This window comes from Carcharhinus amblyrhynchos, chromosome 1 (genome assembly GCF_965287045.1).
Source record: "Carcharhinus amblyrhynchos chromosome 1, sCarAmb.v2.hapA, whole genome shotgun sequence".
Lineage (NCBI taxonomy): Eukaryota > Metazoa > Chordata > Chondrichthyes > Carcharhiniformes > Carcharhinidae > Carcharhinus > Carcharhinus amblyrhynchos.
Window position 1 is genome coordinate 97,218,182 of NC_137324.1, and position 11,159 is coordinate 97,229,340.

The 11,159-nt window shown below is 43.4% G+C and overlaps 1 protein-coding gene across 1 annotated transcript; it reads right to left on the reverse strand.

Moving 5' to 3' along the window:
- Positions 1-616: 616 nt before the first annotated feature.
- LOC145349900 (extracellular superoxide dismutase [Cu-Zn]-like) lies at positions 617-2,190 on the reverse strand. The gene has a single exon (XM_080198532.1). It carries the CDS (start codon positions 1,963-1,965, stop codon positions 1,291-1,293), a length of 675 nt encoding a protein of 224 aa, XP_080054658.1. The 5' UTR covers positions 1,966-2,190; the 3' UTR covers positions 617-1,290.
- Between the last annotated feature and the right edge of the window lie 8,969 nt (positions 2,191-11,159).

An 11,159-nucleotide genomic window follows, 5' to 3' on the forward strand; every position in this document is an offset into this window, starting at 1 on the left:
AGCCAGCAATGAAATAAATACCTTCATCCAAAAGTAAACTAAGTTTCCAGCTCCTCTATAAATTGTGCATCCGGATGAACACGTTGACCGCGTCTCCCTCAGTTGAACAACTCAGATGAAAGGTAACCTCTCTGACAATGTAACGTTCCTTCAGGACTTCACCCGAGCTATCTGCATCTCACTTGTGTATGGCTTCATTGCATTATCATCCAACCCCACACACTTACACTACTAATGGCGCTTAAACCATCAATTTATAAGTTTACATCTGTCACAGAAACTGGGGTGGATGGAAGTTCAATTCAATAATAGAAAATAAATCCGTAAAGCAAGCACAGCAAAAGCTCCATAGAACAGGTTACCTCTCCCAGATCTTACCTCCTCAGTAATGTAAAATCTCTCATTGCTAAAGACGCACTCCCTAAAATAGTTTGAATTACCCAATGAGATAAAGGTAAAAACTCACTCATATATTTGAGTTCAGTTTTGAATGATTCTGTTACAATTCTGTGACTTTTTTTGCTGAAATTAAGTGAAAGAGGCAAAATGAAGCAAAAGATGATTAATTTATTAAAATTGTCATATGCAAGTTCCAGTGCAAACCATTGGAGCGTTTAGGAAAATTATTCTCAGAATTAAAGAGCTGTGAAATACGTGGCTGTGAGGAATCAGAATTAAACTTTTTGATAAACACACAGATGTCAATCAGGCGTCGAGACACAAACATATAACAACTGAAAGCGGCTGAAGGTCATCTTGAAACTTGATTGTGGACAGTCCTGGCTGATAAAGGAGGCTCGATAAACATATTCAGTCTCAACTCATCCCTTTTCAGGGTTCCGGTTGCTCTCCACTAGATTCTGCCTGAAACAACTCTGAAAAATTACGAAGACCAAATAGACAATCCTACAGAAACATAGGAGAATAAATCATAACTAATGATAATTGGCGATTAGATAACTCAACATAGCAAGTCGTTCAAAGGCTTGACTTGCTGACTCTAATTGAATACACCGGCTATAGGACAGATAACAAAAAGAAGTAACGCCACCGGATAGATAAAAGTTCAAATCAATCAGTTAGACAGTAAGATTAAATGGGAAATAACATTGCGGTGCTTGCAGCGGGGAGATGGAAGCTGTATGATTGGGCTGTGTGGGCTGATTAAATTACCATGAGACACCAGGAATATTGATGTAAACTGAGCGGATTGGACACTCTGCTCTCCCCGATGTTGCCATGCTGGTGTGGGGGCCCTGCAGCTGGCGATGGGCTCTCAGATCTTCTTGTTCAGGCGTTGAGCACGGTTTTCTTCCAAAGGTCCCCATTGCTCAGCTCGATGGTGCAGCAAGCCAGTCTCGGGCCGGAGTTGCCATTCTGGAGACTGGCGAGGTTGCCTCCCAGTCCCATGTCATCTTCGTGGGCATGGAGAACCACCCCGCGGCCCAGGATGCTTTTTGTCCCGTACAGGGTGGCCCTCAGCCCGGTCAGGTGCGCCAGGATCTTGCCGTCCCTCACCTGGAAGTTGTTGAAGTCCCCGGGGTGGTGGGGATGGTTGACTCTGTCGGGGTTGTAATGGGGACCGGTGGAGGTGCAGCCGCCGCTCAGGTCGCCGAATTGGTGGACGTGGATGGCCCGGAGCGGTTGATCGGGGTCTTGAGGGAAGCCGCTGAGCTGAAAGTAAGCCTGGAGTTTTTCCGCGGGTCTCCTCTGGTAGAACAGGATGTAGCCGGTCACAGAGGGCTGCCCCGCTGCCAGGTCCAGGCTGGGCTGCATGTGGCACACGGCGCACAGCTCAGAGATCCGCCGTCTGGGGGCTCGGGGTCTCAGCTTTGACAACACATCCTTAAAGCCACTAGACACCCCCCTAATGGTCTTGCAGTTCGAAAACCCCATGGACTGGACCTGGGTCTCCAGGATCAGGATCCCGCTCAGCAACAGCAAATGCATGGCTGAAATGTACATGTTTGCAACCGCACTGATATTCGGAGACTGGAATGTCCCGGGCTTGCCTGACCCTTTGCTGTCTTGCAACGTGTGCAGCTTGTTGGGCTTTGCACTGTCAGCAGCGTGCAAAACTCCAACTATAAATACCAGGATTGGGTGCCCCAGGTCACACAGCCAGAGGCCTCATAACATGTTACCACCCCCTGAGCTGGAGCAGTTCTCCCTGGCGGTGTCCCAGCCTCTGCAGACACTTTGCAAATCATCCAAATGAACCTGGTGCTGTGAGGCTTCGTACTGTTCATATTAGAGGATTTGTGTACAGCAATAAACTGGAATCGTTTTCACTCTCTAATCTCCTGATGTGGATCAGGAGGGTACAAATCTCACCAATTAAGATGAAATCAACAAAAATACTAATTTTAGCACAAACTGCAAAAGATAAATAAGGTTAGGTAATCAAATGAAATCGGTATTCTGTGTTGATAATGCAGTCTTGTTGCTGAAATAGTTAAGACCCTTTACTTTTGGCCCGTAGGTTGGCGCAGCAGAATGTGTCTGATTTTGAAACAATGCAAATAAAATAAGATAGTAAGTTGCAATAAAGAAATAAGCAATTTACAAATGGATGCGGATAGGTTAGGATAGAAAGGCAATTTATTATCTAAATGGAGAGATCGCTTCAGTGCAGAGGGATCTGGGTGTCCTCATGCGTGAATCGCAGAAAACTAGTGTGCAGGTGCAGTAGGTAGTAAGGAAGGCAAATGGAATCTTGGCATTTATTGCTAAAGGAATAGAATATAAAAGTAGTGAAATGTTGTTAAACTGTGCAAGACAACACCTATGTGTTGTGGACTATAGTGGTCTCCTACCTGAGGAAGGATGTAGTTGCATTGGATGCTGTTCAGAGAGGTTCACTGGATTGATGCCAGAGATAAGGGGTTTGTCCCATAAAGAGAGATTGATAGTTTAGGCCTTTATTCTTGAGAATTGAGAAGAATAAGGGGAGATCTAATTGAAGTATATAAGATGCAAGAAGGGATTGACAAAGTAGATGTAAAAAAGATGGGCAGAATTTTACTGTCCCATCCACAATTGCACAGGACACAGACCATGCAAAGGTCCGTTGACATTGAGCAGGATTTTCCAGCTGGAAAATCCCATCCAATGTGGGGCAATATGGAACAGTGGTCATAATTTTAGCATAAAGTGCAGCAGATTTAAAACAGAGATACGGGAGGAATAAGGGCTAGGAATCTGTGGAATTTGCTACCTCAGAGTATGGTGGATGCTGGGGCAGTGAGTAAATTTAAGGAGGAGATAGACTTTAAATTAGTAATGGGTTTAAGGGTTTGGAGAAGAGGCAGGAAAGTGGGATTGAGGCTAAAGATCAGCCACGATCTTCTTGAATGGCGAGCAGGCTGGAAAGGCTGAATTGCTACTCCTGTTCCTAGTTCTTACATTCTTAAAAGACAACATTGAAATAAAAATAGAAAACGCTGGAAAGACTCAGCAGGTCTAGCAGCATCAGGGGAGAGAAAACCAAAGTTAACATTTGGAATCGATATGACTCTTCGGAACATTCTGAACAAGTCTCCAAAAGTTAATTCTGATTCTGTAGATCGCCTGTCCCGCCTCATTCCTCTTGCTGTCAGTCCGATGTTGGGAAATATCAATCCCGCAGCTGCATACTCACGACCCGGCGTTCATACAAAAGTGACAACGCCTGTCTTCCAACATCTTCATCAACTGCAGCAGCAGGAGAGCCATATGGATTAAATATGTATATGTATACATGGACATGCTTTTTAAATGCATTTTATATATTTATTGTACACATTTTAATCCAGAAATCGAGGACAGCGGACGATCAGAATAATATGTGGTAAGGGCATCAACGATGACATGTAGGAAGGTATTATTGAGGATAAATATCAGCGGGAGGTCTAGGACTGACACATGCAAGGGCTTCTGCACAGTTGTGGAGAGATTATAATATTATTTATAATTTTAAAGGCAATAGGTTTCTAAAATAAATCCCGAGATTAATACGCGTTTGAAATAGATTTTTCTGCTCTTCAGTGTTTAATAGCCCTGATTCACTCAGAGATGAGAGTTAGATTTGCCAGCCATGATGTGAAGAATATTTAACAGAGGAAACCGCCGCCACAGCATCATCTACAGGCAGAAGAGGTACTGCAAATAACCACCCGCACTTCCAGAATGGATTTTCTCAGATGCCTTAGGTGTTTTCAGTGCATTTGGAATAAATGGTGATCCACATATGAATGTTAATATATGATAGATAATCCATTGGCTAAGTATTTACTTTTTATGCATCACCCTTCTTTTAAAGTTAAAGGTACACTGCAAGCTGATATGTCATCTATAGCCATTTTGGAATAAACTGGATGAACTGGTGGCGCAGATCAGCACAAATGGATATGATCTGGTGGCCATTACAGAGACGTGGCTGCAAGGTGACAGGGACTGGGAGCTGAATGTCCAGGGGTATCAAGTGTTTAGGAAGGATAGGCGGGAGGAAAAAGTTGGGGGGGGGGCGTAGCTCTGCTGATTAAGGATAGCATCAGGGTGGTAGCAAGGGATGATTTAGGAACCAAAGAGCAGAAAGTGGAATTGTTGTGGGTGGAGATTAGGAACAGCAAAGGGAGGAAGACGCTGGTGGGTGTCGTCTATAGGCCCCCGAATAATGATCTGGAGGTGGGGCGGGCTGTTAACGCGCAAGTAAGTGCAGCGTGCAGGAATGGAACAGCCATAATTATGGGGGATTTCAATCTACATATTGATTGGTCAACCCATGTTGGACATGGTGGGCTCGAGGAGGAGTTCTTGGAATGCTGCCGGGATAGTTTCCTTGAACAGTGTGTGTTGGAGCCGACGAGGGAGTGAGCTATCTTGGATCTGGTGTTATGTAATGAGGCGGGTAGAATTAGGGACCTTGCGGTGAAGGATCCTCTTGGGGAGAGTGATCATTGTATGGTGGAGTTTCTGGTGCAGATGGAGGAGGAGAAAGTGGGTTCCCGGACACGCGTCCTTTGTTTGAACAGAGGGGAGTACGGTAGGATGAGAGAAGAATTGGCAAATGTTGACTGGGGGAGCACGTTGGAAGGTAGGTCTGCTGAGGAGCAGTGGAGGATCTTTAAGGAGATCTTTCTTGGTGCTCAGCAGAAATTTATTCCGATGGTTAAAAAGGACAGTAGGAGGAGAGGTAATAAGCCGTGGATAACGAAGGAGGTGAAGGAAAGTATTAAATTAAAAGTGGAGGCGTTTAGAGTAGCTAAGAGTAGTGGGCGAGAAGAGGATTGGGAGAGGTTTAAATGTCAACAAAGATTGACAAAGAAGTTGATAAAGAAGGGTAGGAGAAACTATGAAGCTGGGCTAGCGCTTAATATAAAAAAGGATCACAAGAGTTTTTATAAATATATGAAAAGGAAGAGGCTGGCTAGGGTGACCGTTGGACCCTTAGAGGATGAGAGGGGGGACTTAGTGGTAGGGGTTGGGGAAATGGCTGAGATCTTGAATAACTTTTTTGTTTCGGTCTTCACGGAGGAAGACGTGAATAATTTGCCAGGTGTTAGCGATGGAAAGGTGGTAGGACTGGAGGGTCTCAATGACATTATTGTTACTAGAGAGGCGGTGCTCGACAGACTGGAGGGGCTGATTGTGGACAAGTCCCCAGGACCGGATGGAATGCATCCGAGGGTTCTGAAAGAAATGGCGGAGGTGATAGTGGATGCCTTGGTGGTTATTTTCCAAACTTCGCTGGATTCCAGGGAAGTGCCGGAAGATTGGAAAACGGCTAATGTTACGCCGTTGTTTAAGAAGGGTGGCAGGCAAAAGGCAGGGAATTATAGGCCGGTTAGTTTAACGTCTGTTCTAGGTAAAATGTTAGAATCCATCATCAAGGAGGAAATAGCGAGGCATCTTGAGGGGAATTGCTTGATAGAGCAGATGCAGCACGGTTTCGTTAAGGGGAAGTCGTGTCTGACAAATTTATTGGAGTTCTATGAGGATGTGTCTAGGGCGGTGGATGGAGGAGAGCCGGTGGATGTGGTCTTTCTTGATTTTCAGAAGGCGTTTGACAAGGTACCTCACAAGAGGTTATTGCAGAAGGTAAGGGGGCATGGAGTTGGGGGTAGGGTGTTAGCGTGGATAGAGGATTGGTTGTCAAATAGGAGGCAGAGAGTGGGGGTTAATGGGTGCTATTCGGATTGGCGGTTGGTGACTAGTGGAGTGCCCCAGGGGTCGGTGCTGGGGCCTCAGCTATTTACCATTTATACAGATGATCTGGAGGAGGGAACCGAGTGTATGGTGTCGAAATTTGCTGATGACACCAAGATTGGTGGAACGGCAAATTGTGCGGAGGGTGTGGAGAGTCTGCAGAAGGATCTAGATAGGCTGGGCGAATGGGCCAGGAACTGGCAAATGGAATTTAATGTTGGCAAGTGCGAGGTGGTCCACTTTGGTAGGAATAATGGTAGGAAGGACTATTACTTACGTGGCGAAAAACTGCAGCAGGCGACGGTGCAGAGGGACCTCGGGGTCCTTGTGCATGAGTCGCAAAAACCCAGCCTGCAGGTGCAGCAGGTGGTCAGGAAGGCGAATGGGATAGTCAAAGGGCTAGATGGCCTACTCCTGCTCCTATTTCTTACGCTCTTATTTATAGTTAGTCTCTTGGGATTTAGCAGCAATCAGGAGAAGCTCTGGAGTATTGTGGAGGACCTGGTGTTTGGCAGCTGTGGTGATGAAATGCTTTAGCATCAGTCAGGATGAACAAGTCGGATTCGTCTTACTGGCTGTTTCTTGCGGTTTGTTAACACCGAGAAGGGGAAGCATTGGGAAGGGAGGGGGAACTGAGGCCTGGTCGGTTTCAACATTTTTAATAAAACTCTCTAAACATTGTATTGATTGCTTTGAATGGTCTTTGAAAGATTATAGACTTCCATTTTTTGTTGTGGAATACCGCTAAGGATATGAATATATGTCTGTTTCCATCATTAGAAGGGAAATGCTATAATGTACCATGGGATTCAGTCTTAGTCTCACTCTCTGTGTGCAGTGAGCAGGCAACAGCACATAATGTTTCTGCAATAATGTAAGGCTCTTAGCCATTGCCTTATCCTTACTAAAAGAACCTACGAATAATGTGTTAACCAGTCCCTTGTGTGTGGTTGGTGCCTTGATGTTGATGGAAAATTTTAAAAGCTTAAAGGTTTTGAATCTGAATGTGTAAAGCATTCAGACTAAAATTAATGAGTTAACAGTGCAAATATAGACAGATGAATATGATTCAGTAATGACTACAGAGATGTGGTTGCAGGGAAGCCAGGTTTGGGAATTGAATGTGCAGAATACTCAGTATTTCAGAAGGGGCCATTCTTCTCATGCCTGCGTGGGTTTCTTCCAGATGCTCCGGTTTCCTCGCACAGTCCAAAGATGTGCGGGTTAGGTTGATTGGCCATGCTAAAAGAAATTGTCCCTTAAAGTCCTGAGATGTGTAGGTTAGAGGGATTAGCAGGTAAATATGTAGAGATATGGGGGTAGGGCCTGGGTGGAATTGTGGTTGGTGCAGACTTGATGGGCCAAATGGCCTCTTTTGGCTCTGTATGGTTTCTATGATTCTATGATAGGTGGGAAGGAAAAAACGGTGGTGAAGCTTTGATAGTTGAGGGAGTGATCAGCCCTGTCATGGGAAATGATATAGGCACTGGAGTCCATGATACAGAGTCAGTCTAGGTAGAAATAATAGCAAATGAAAGAAGTTCTTAATGGGAGTAATGTATAGGTCCCCAAGCAATAGTTTCACGATGGCACACAGTATAAATCAAGAAACACTAAGGGCTTGTAAGAAAGGTATGGCAATAATCATGGGTGATTTTAACATGCATATTGACTAGAATAATCAAATTAAAAGGGCAGGCTTGAGGGGGAATTAACTGAATGCATTAGAGATTGTTTCTTGCAGCGTTATTTTGGAACCAACCAGGGAGCATGCTACTTGAGATTGGGCATTATGTAATGAGGCAGGACAAATATATTATCCCATAGTTAAGGATCTTTTGGGGAAGAATGATCAATTCAGTTTAAAGGTGAAAAACTGGCCTCCCATGCTAGCATTTTGGAGTTAAACAAAGCTAATTGCTTCGGCATGAGGAAAGATCTGGCCCTAGTGACTGGGCAGGAAGACTAAATGTTAGATCCATTGGCCATGCTAAATTCTCCTTCAGTGCACCTGAATAGGCACTGGAGTGTGGCAAAAACAGGATTTTCACACTGATTTCATTACAGTGTTAATGTAAGCCTATTTGTGACACTAATAAATAAATTTAAACTTAGGTAGGACAGTGGATGAATAGTGGCAAATGTTTAAGAAGATAAAGTATTCCCAACTAAGATATATTCCAGAGAGGAGGAAAGGTAGTAAGAGGGGAAAAGACTTCCATGGCTAAGCAAGGAAGTTAAGGATGACATAAAAACAAAAACTAAGGCGTACCACAATGCAAAGGCCAATGGCACACTGGATGATTGGGAAACTTTTAAAGATCAACAAAGGATCACTAAAAAGTAATAAAAAGAGCAAGGGTAAATTATGAAAGAAAACTAGCACAAAATATAAAAATAAACAATGAAAACTTCTACAGATATGTAAAGAGGAAGAGAGTAGCTAGAGTGAGTGTTGAGAATAAATTATTTCTCTCAAAGGGTCATGAGTATGTGGAATTCACTGCCCCAGAGAATGGTAGATACCAGGACTTTGAGTAACTTTCAGGAGGAAGTGTCCAGATTTTTACTTACTAAGGGTTTGAAGGACTATAGTGAATGAAAATGGAGGGAAATGGAGTTTTGCTGAGATGAGATCAGCCATGATTGTATTAAATGGTGGAGCAGACTCAAGGAGCTAAATTGCCTACTCCTGCCCCTCGTTCTTATGTTCTTATATAGCAAATAAGCTCAAGAAATTAGAAGAATACAACATTTGATAAAGTACATTTTCCCATATGGTGATCAGCTATCTGATATGCTCAGTGGAATTTTGATGTATTCATTAATATTTGGCTGCTGAATTTTGAGAATAAAATGCACGCTCAGGGCAGCTGTTCAGTTTTTGAATGCTGCAGGATTGGGCAATCTAGCCAACTTTCAAATGGTAGATTTGTGGGGAAGTAACAGATCTTGATACACTAAATCCTGGAGCAGCATTAACGCTAAGTAGTTTTGTGGAGTCTGAAAGAGCACTTGTGATTCTTCCCCCCAAAAAATGGCCCGCAACTTCTTGGTTCCCCAGCACCAGATTGTGAGTGATACCCCAAAGATGCACAGGAGAATCCCTGTTGGAAGTCTTGTCGAGTGCACTAATTTCCTCTGAACACTGGGACCCATCCAACAAAGCAATTTACATTGTTAACTTTAGATTGTTCTGCCAGTGATACTCTAATAGTTACTCTGAAAGATTTAGAAGAAATAACTCTCTTCTAACTTCAGCATAAGTATTTTAAATACCCAGACCACGGCCTATATACCACTCCTGATCATGCAGGGGACTACTCCAAAAAAAATCTCACCTGTACCCACCAAGACCTGACCCTTGACCCAACTGGACCCAACCCCCTCTGACTCAACTCTCACCCCATCGACTTAATCCCCACCTTGCCACTTATCCAACCTGCTGCGACCCTACCCCCAGACAACTCATGCCGTTAGTAAACGGAGGGTGTCCTCCTTCACTCCATTTCTTTTATACTTCGATGCTGGATCCAGGAACTCACTGTACTGCTTGAATGTGGCCTGATTCAGGAAGGTCTGGTGAGATAGCGTTTACCAATTTTAGCACAGATAAATTGGTATAGACTGGTCGGGCTCATCTGGCTGGTACTGGGTAGAGTTTGCAAGGCACACCTGCCACCCAGAATGTCTGAAAATGATGGGTAGGAATGGGATACACATTTTCCCCACCTTCTCTATGTTGTTACCACTCCATTTCAGCCGGGCATTAGACCTCAACATCTTCCCCTCAGTGGATCTGCCACTGATTTTGTAAGTAACTACATGATTGCTTTAATGTAGAAAATAATTATTTCCAAATGGCAAGATTTAGAAACTGCATTTCTGCATCTTTCATCATTGAAACATTACTTTCATCCACTTGCACTCAAATTTTTCCTCAACTATTTAAAGAATAACCAAAAATTAACCTCAAGGTTGGGGTTTCGGGACAGGATGATGATTTCAAATAAAAAAATGATGAGAACTATATCGAAGGTTACCAACTTTGGAGCCAAGTTTAGTCATGGTATTGTGGAATGTGAATGGGTTGAATTTCTACAAGTGTTTCTCTGCTTGCCCACCATAACACTAGAAAATGTTGTAAATGCCATTACTCTCTGATCATAGGTACAGCAGATAAATAGAGAACCTGACTATTTTATTATGAGCTGAACACTCATCTTGCATTAAAAATAAGATATGGATACAGGTCAAGATTTATAATACATTGTGGGTACATATTCTATGATATTATAGATATGCTAAAACTGTTTATTGAACATTACATTCAATTGAGTATCAGTTTCTGTGGTTTGAGAAGTTATATATTTACATACTGGTAACTGTCTGACAATGGGTGTATCTTTAGTCAGAAAATTATAGAATATTGCACAAGTAGAGGATTTGTTTTCAAAGAAGATGGAGTCAAGTGGCAATATACTGTGACTGTGGCGGCAGAGAGATGCTAGCTGGGGGAATTTGCTTTTTGAATGGTGAGGAAATATGAAAAGCTGGTGAAAGGAGGAAGTAAGAATGGAGCTAATGTAACATTGTTTGTAGTGAGGGGGAGAGAGATAACAATAACTTGCGCAAGGATATTTTGGCCTTGGAGGGAGTGCAGAGAAGGTTCACTAGGCTGATACCGGAGATGAGGAGGTTGGACTACAAAGAGAGACTAAATAGACTGGGTTTGTACTCGTTGGAGTTTAGAAGGATGAGGGAGGATCTTACAGAGACGTATAAGATAATGAAAGGGATGGATAGGGTAGAGGTAGAGAGATTCTTCCCGCTCAGAAAGGACAGCAGGACTAGAGGGCACAGCCTCAAGATAAGGGAGTTTAGAATTTAGAACGGAGTTGAGGAGGAATTTCTTCACTCAAAGGGTGGTGAATCTCTGGAATTCTCTGCCCGTTGAAGTGGTGGAGGCTATC

Coding starts and splice junctions, on each gene's coding strand:
- LOC145349900 (XM_080198532.1), bottom strand. CDS start 1,965: ATGTACATTTCAGCCATGCATTTGCTGTTGCTGAGCGGGATCCTGATC.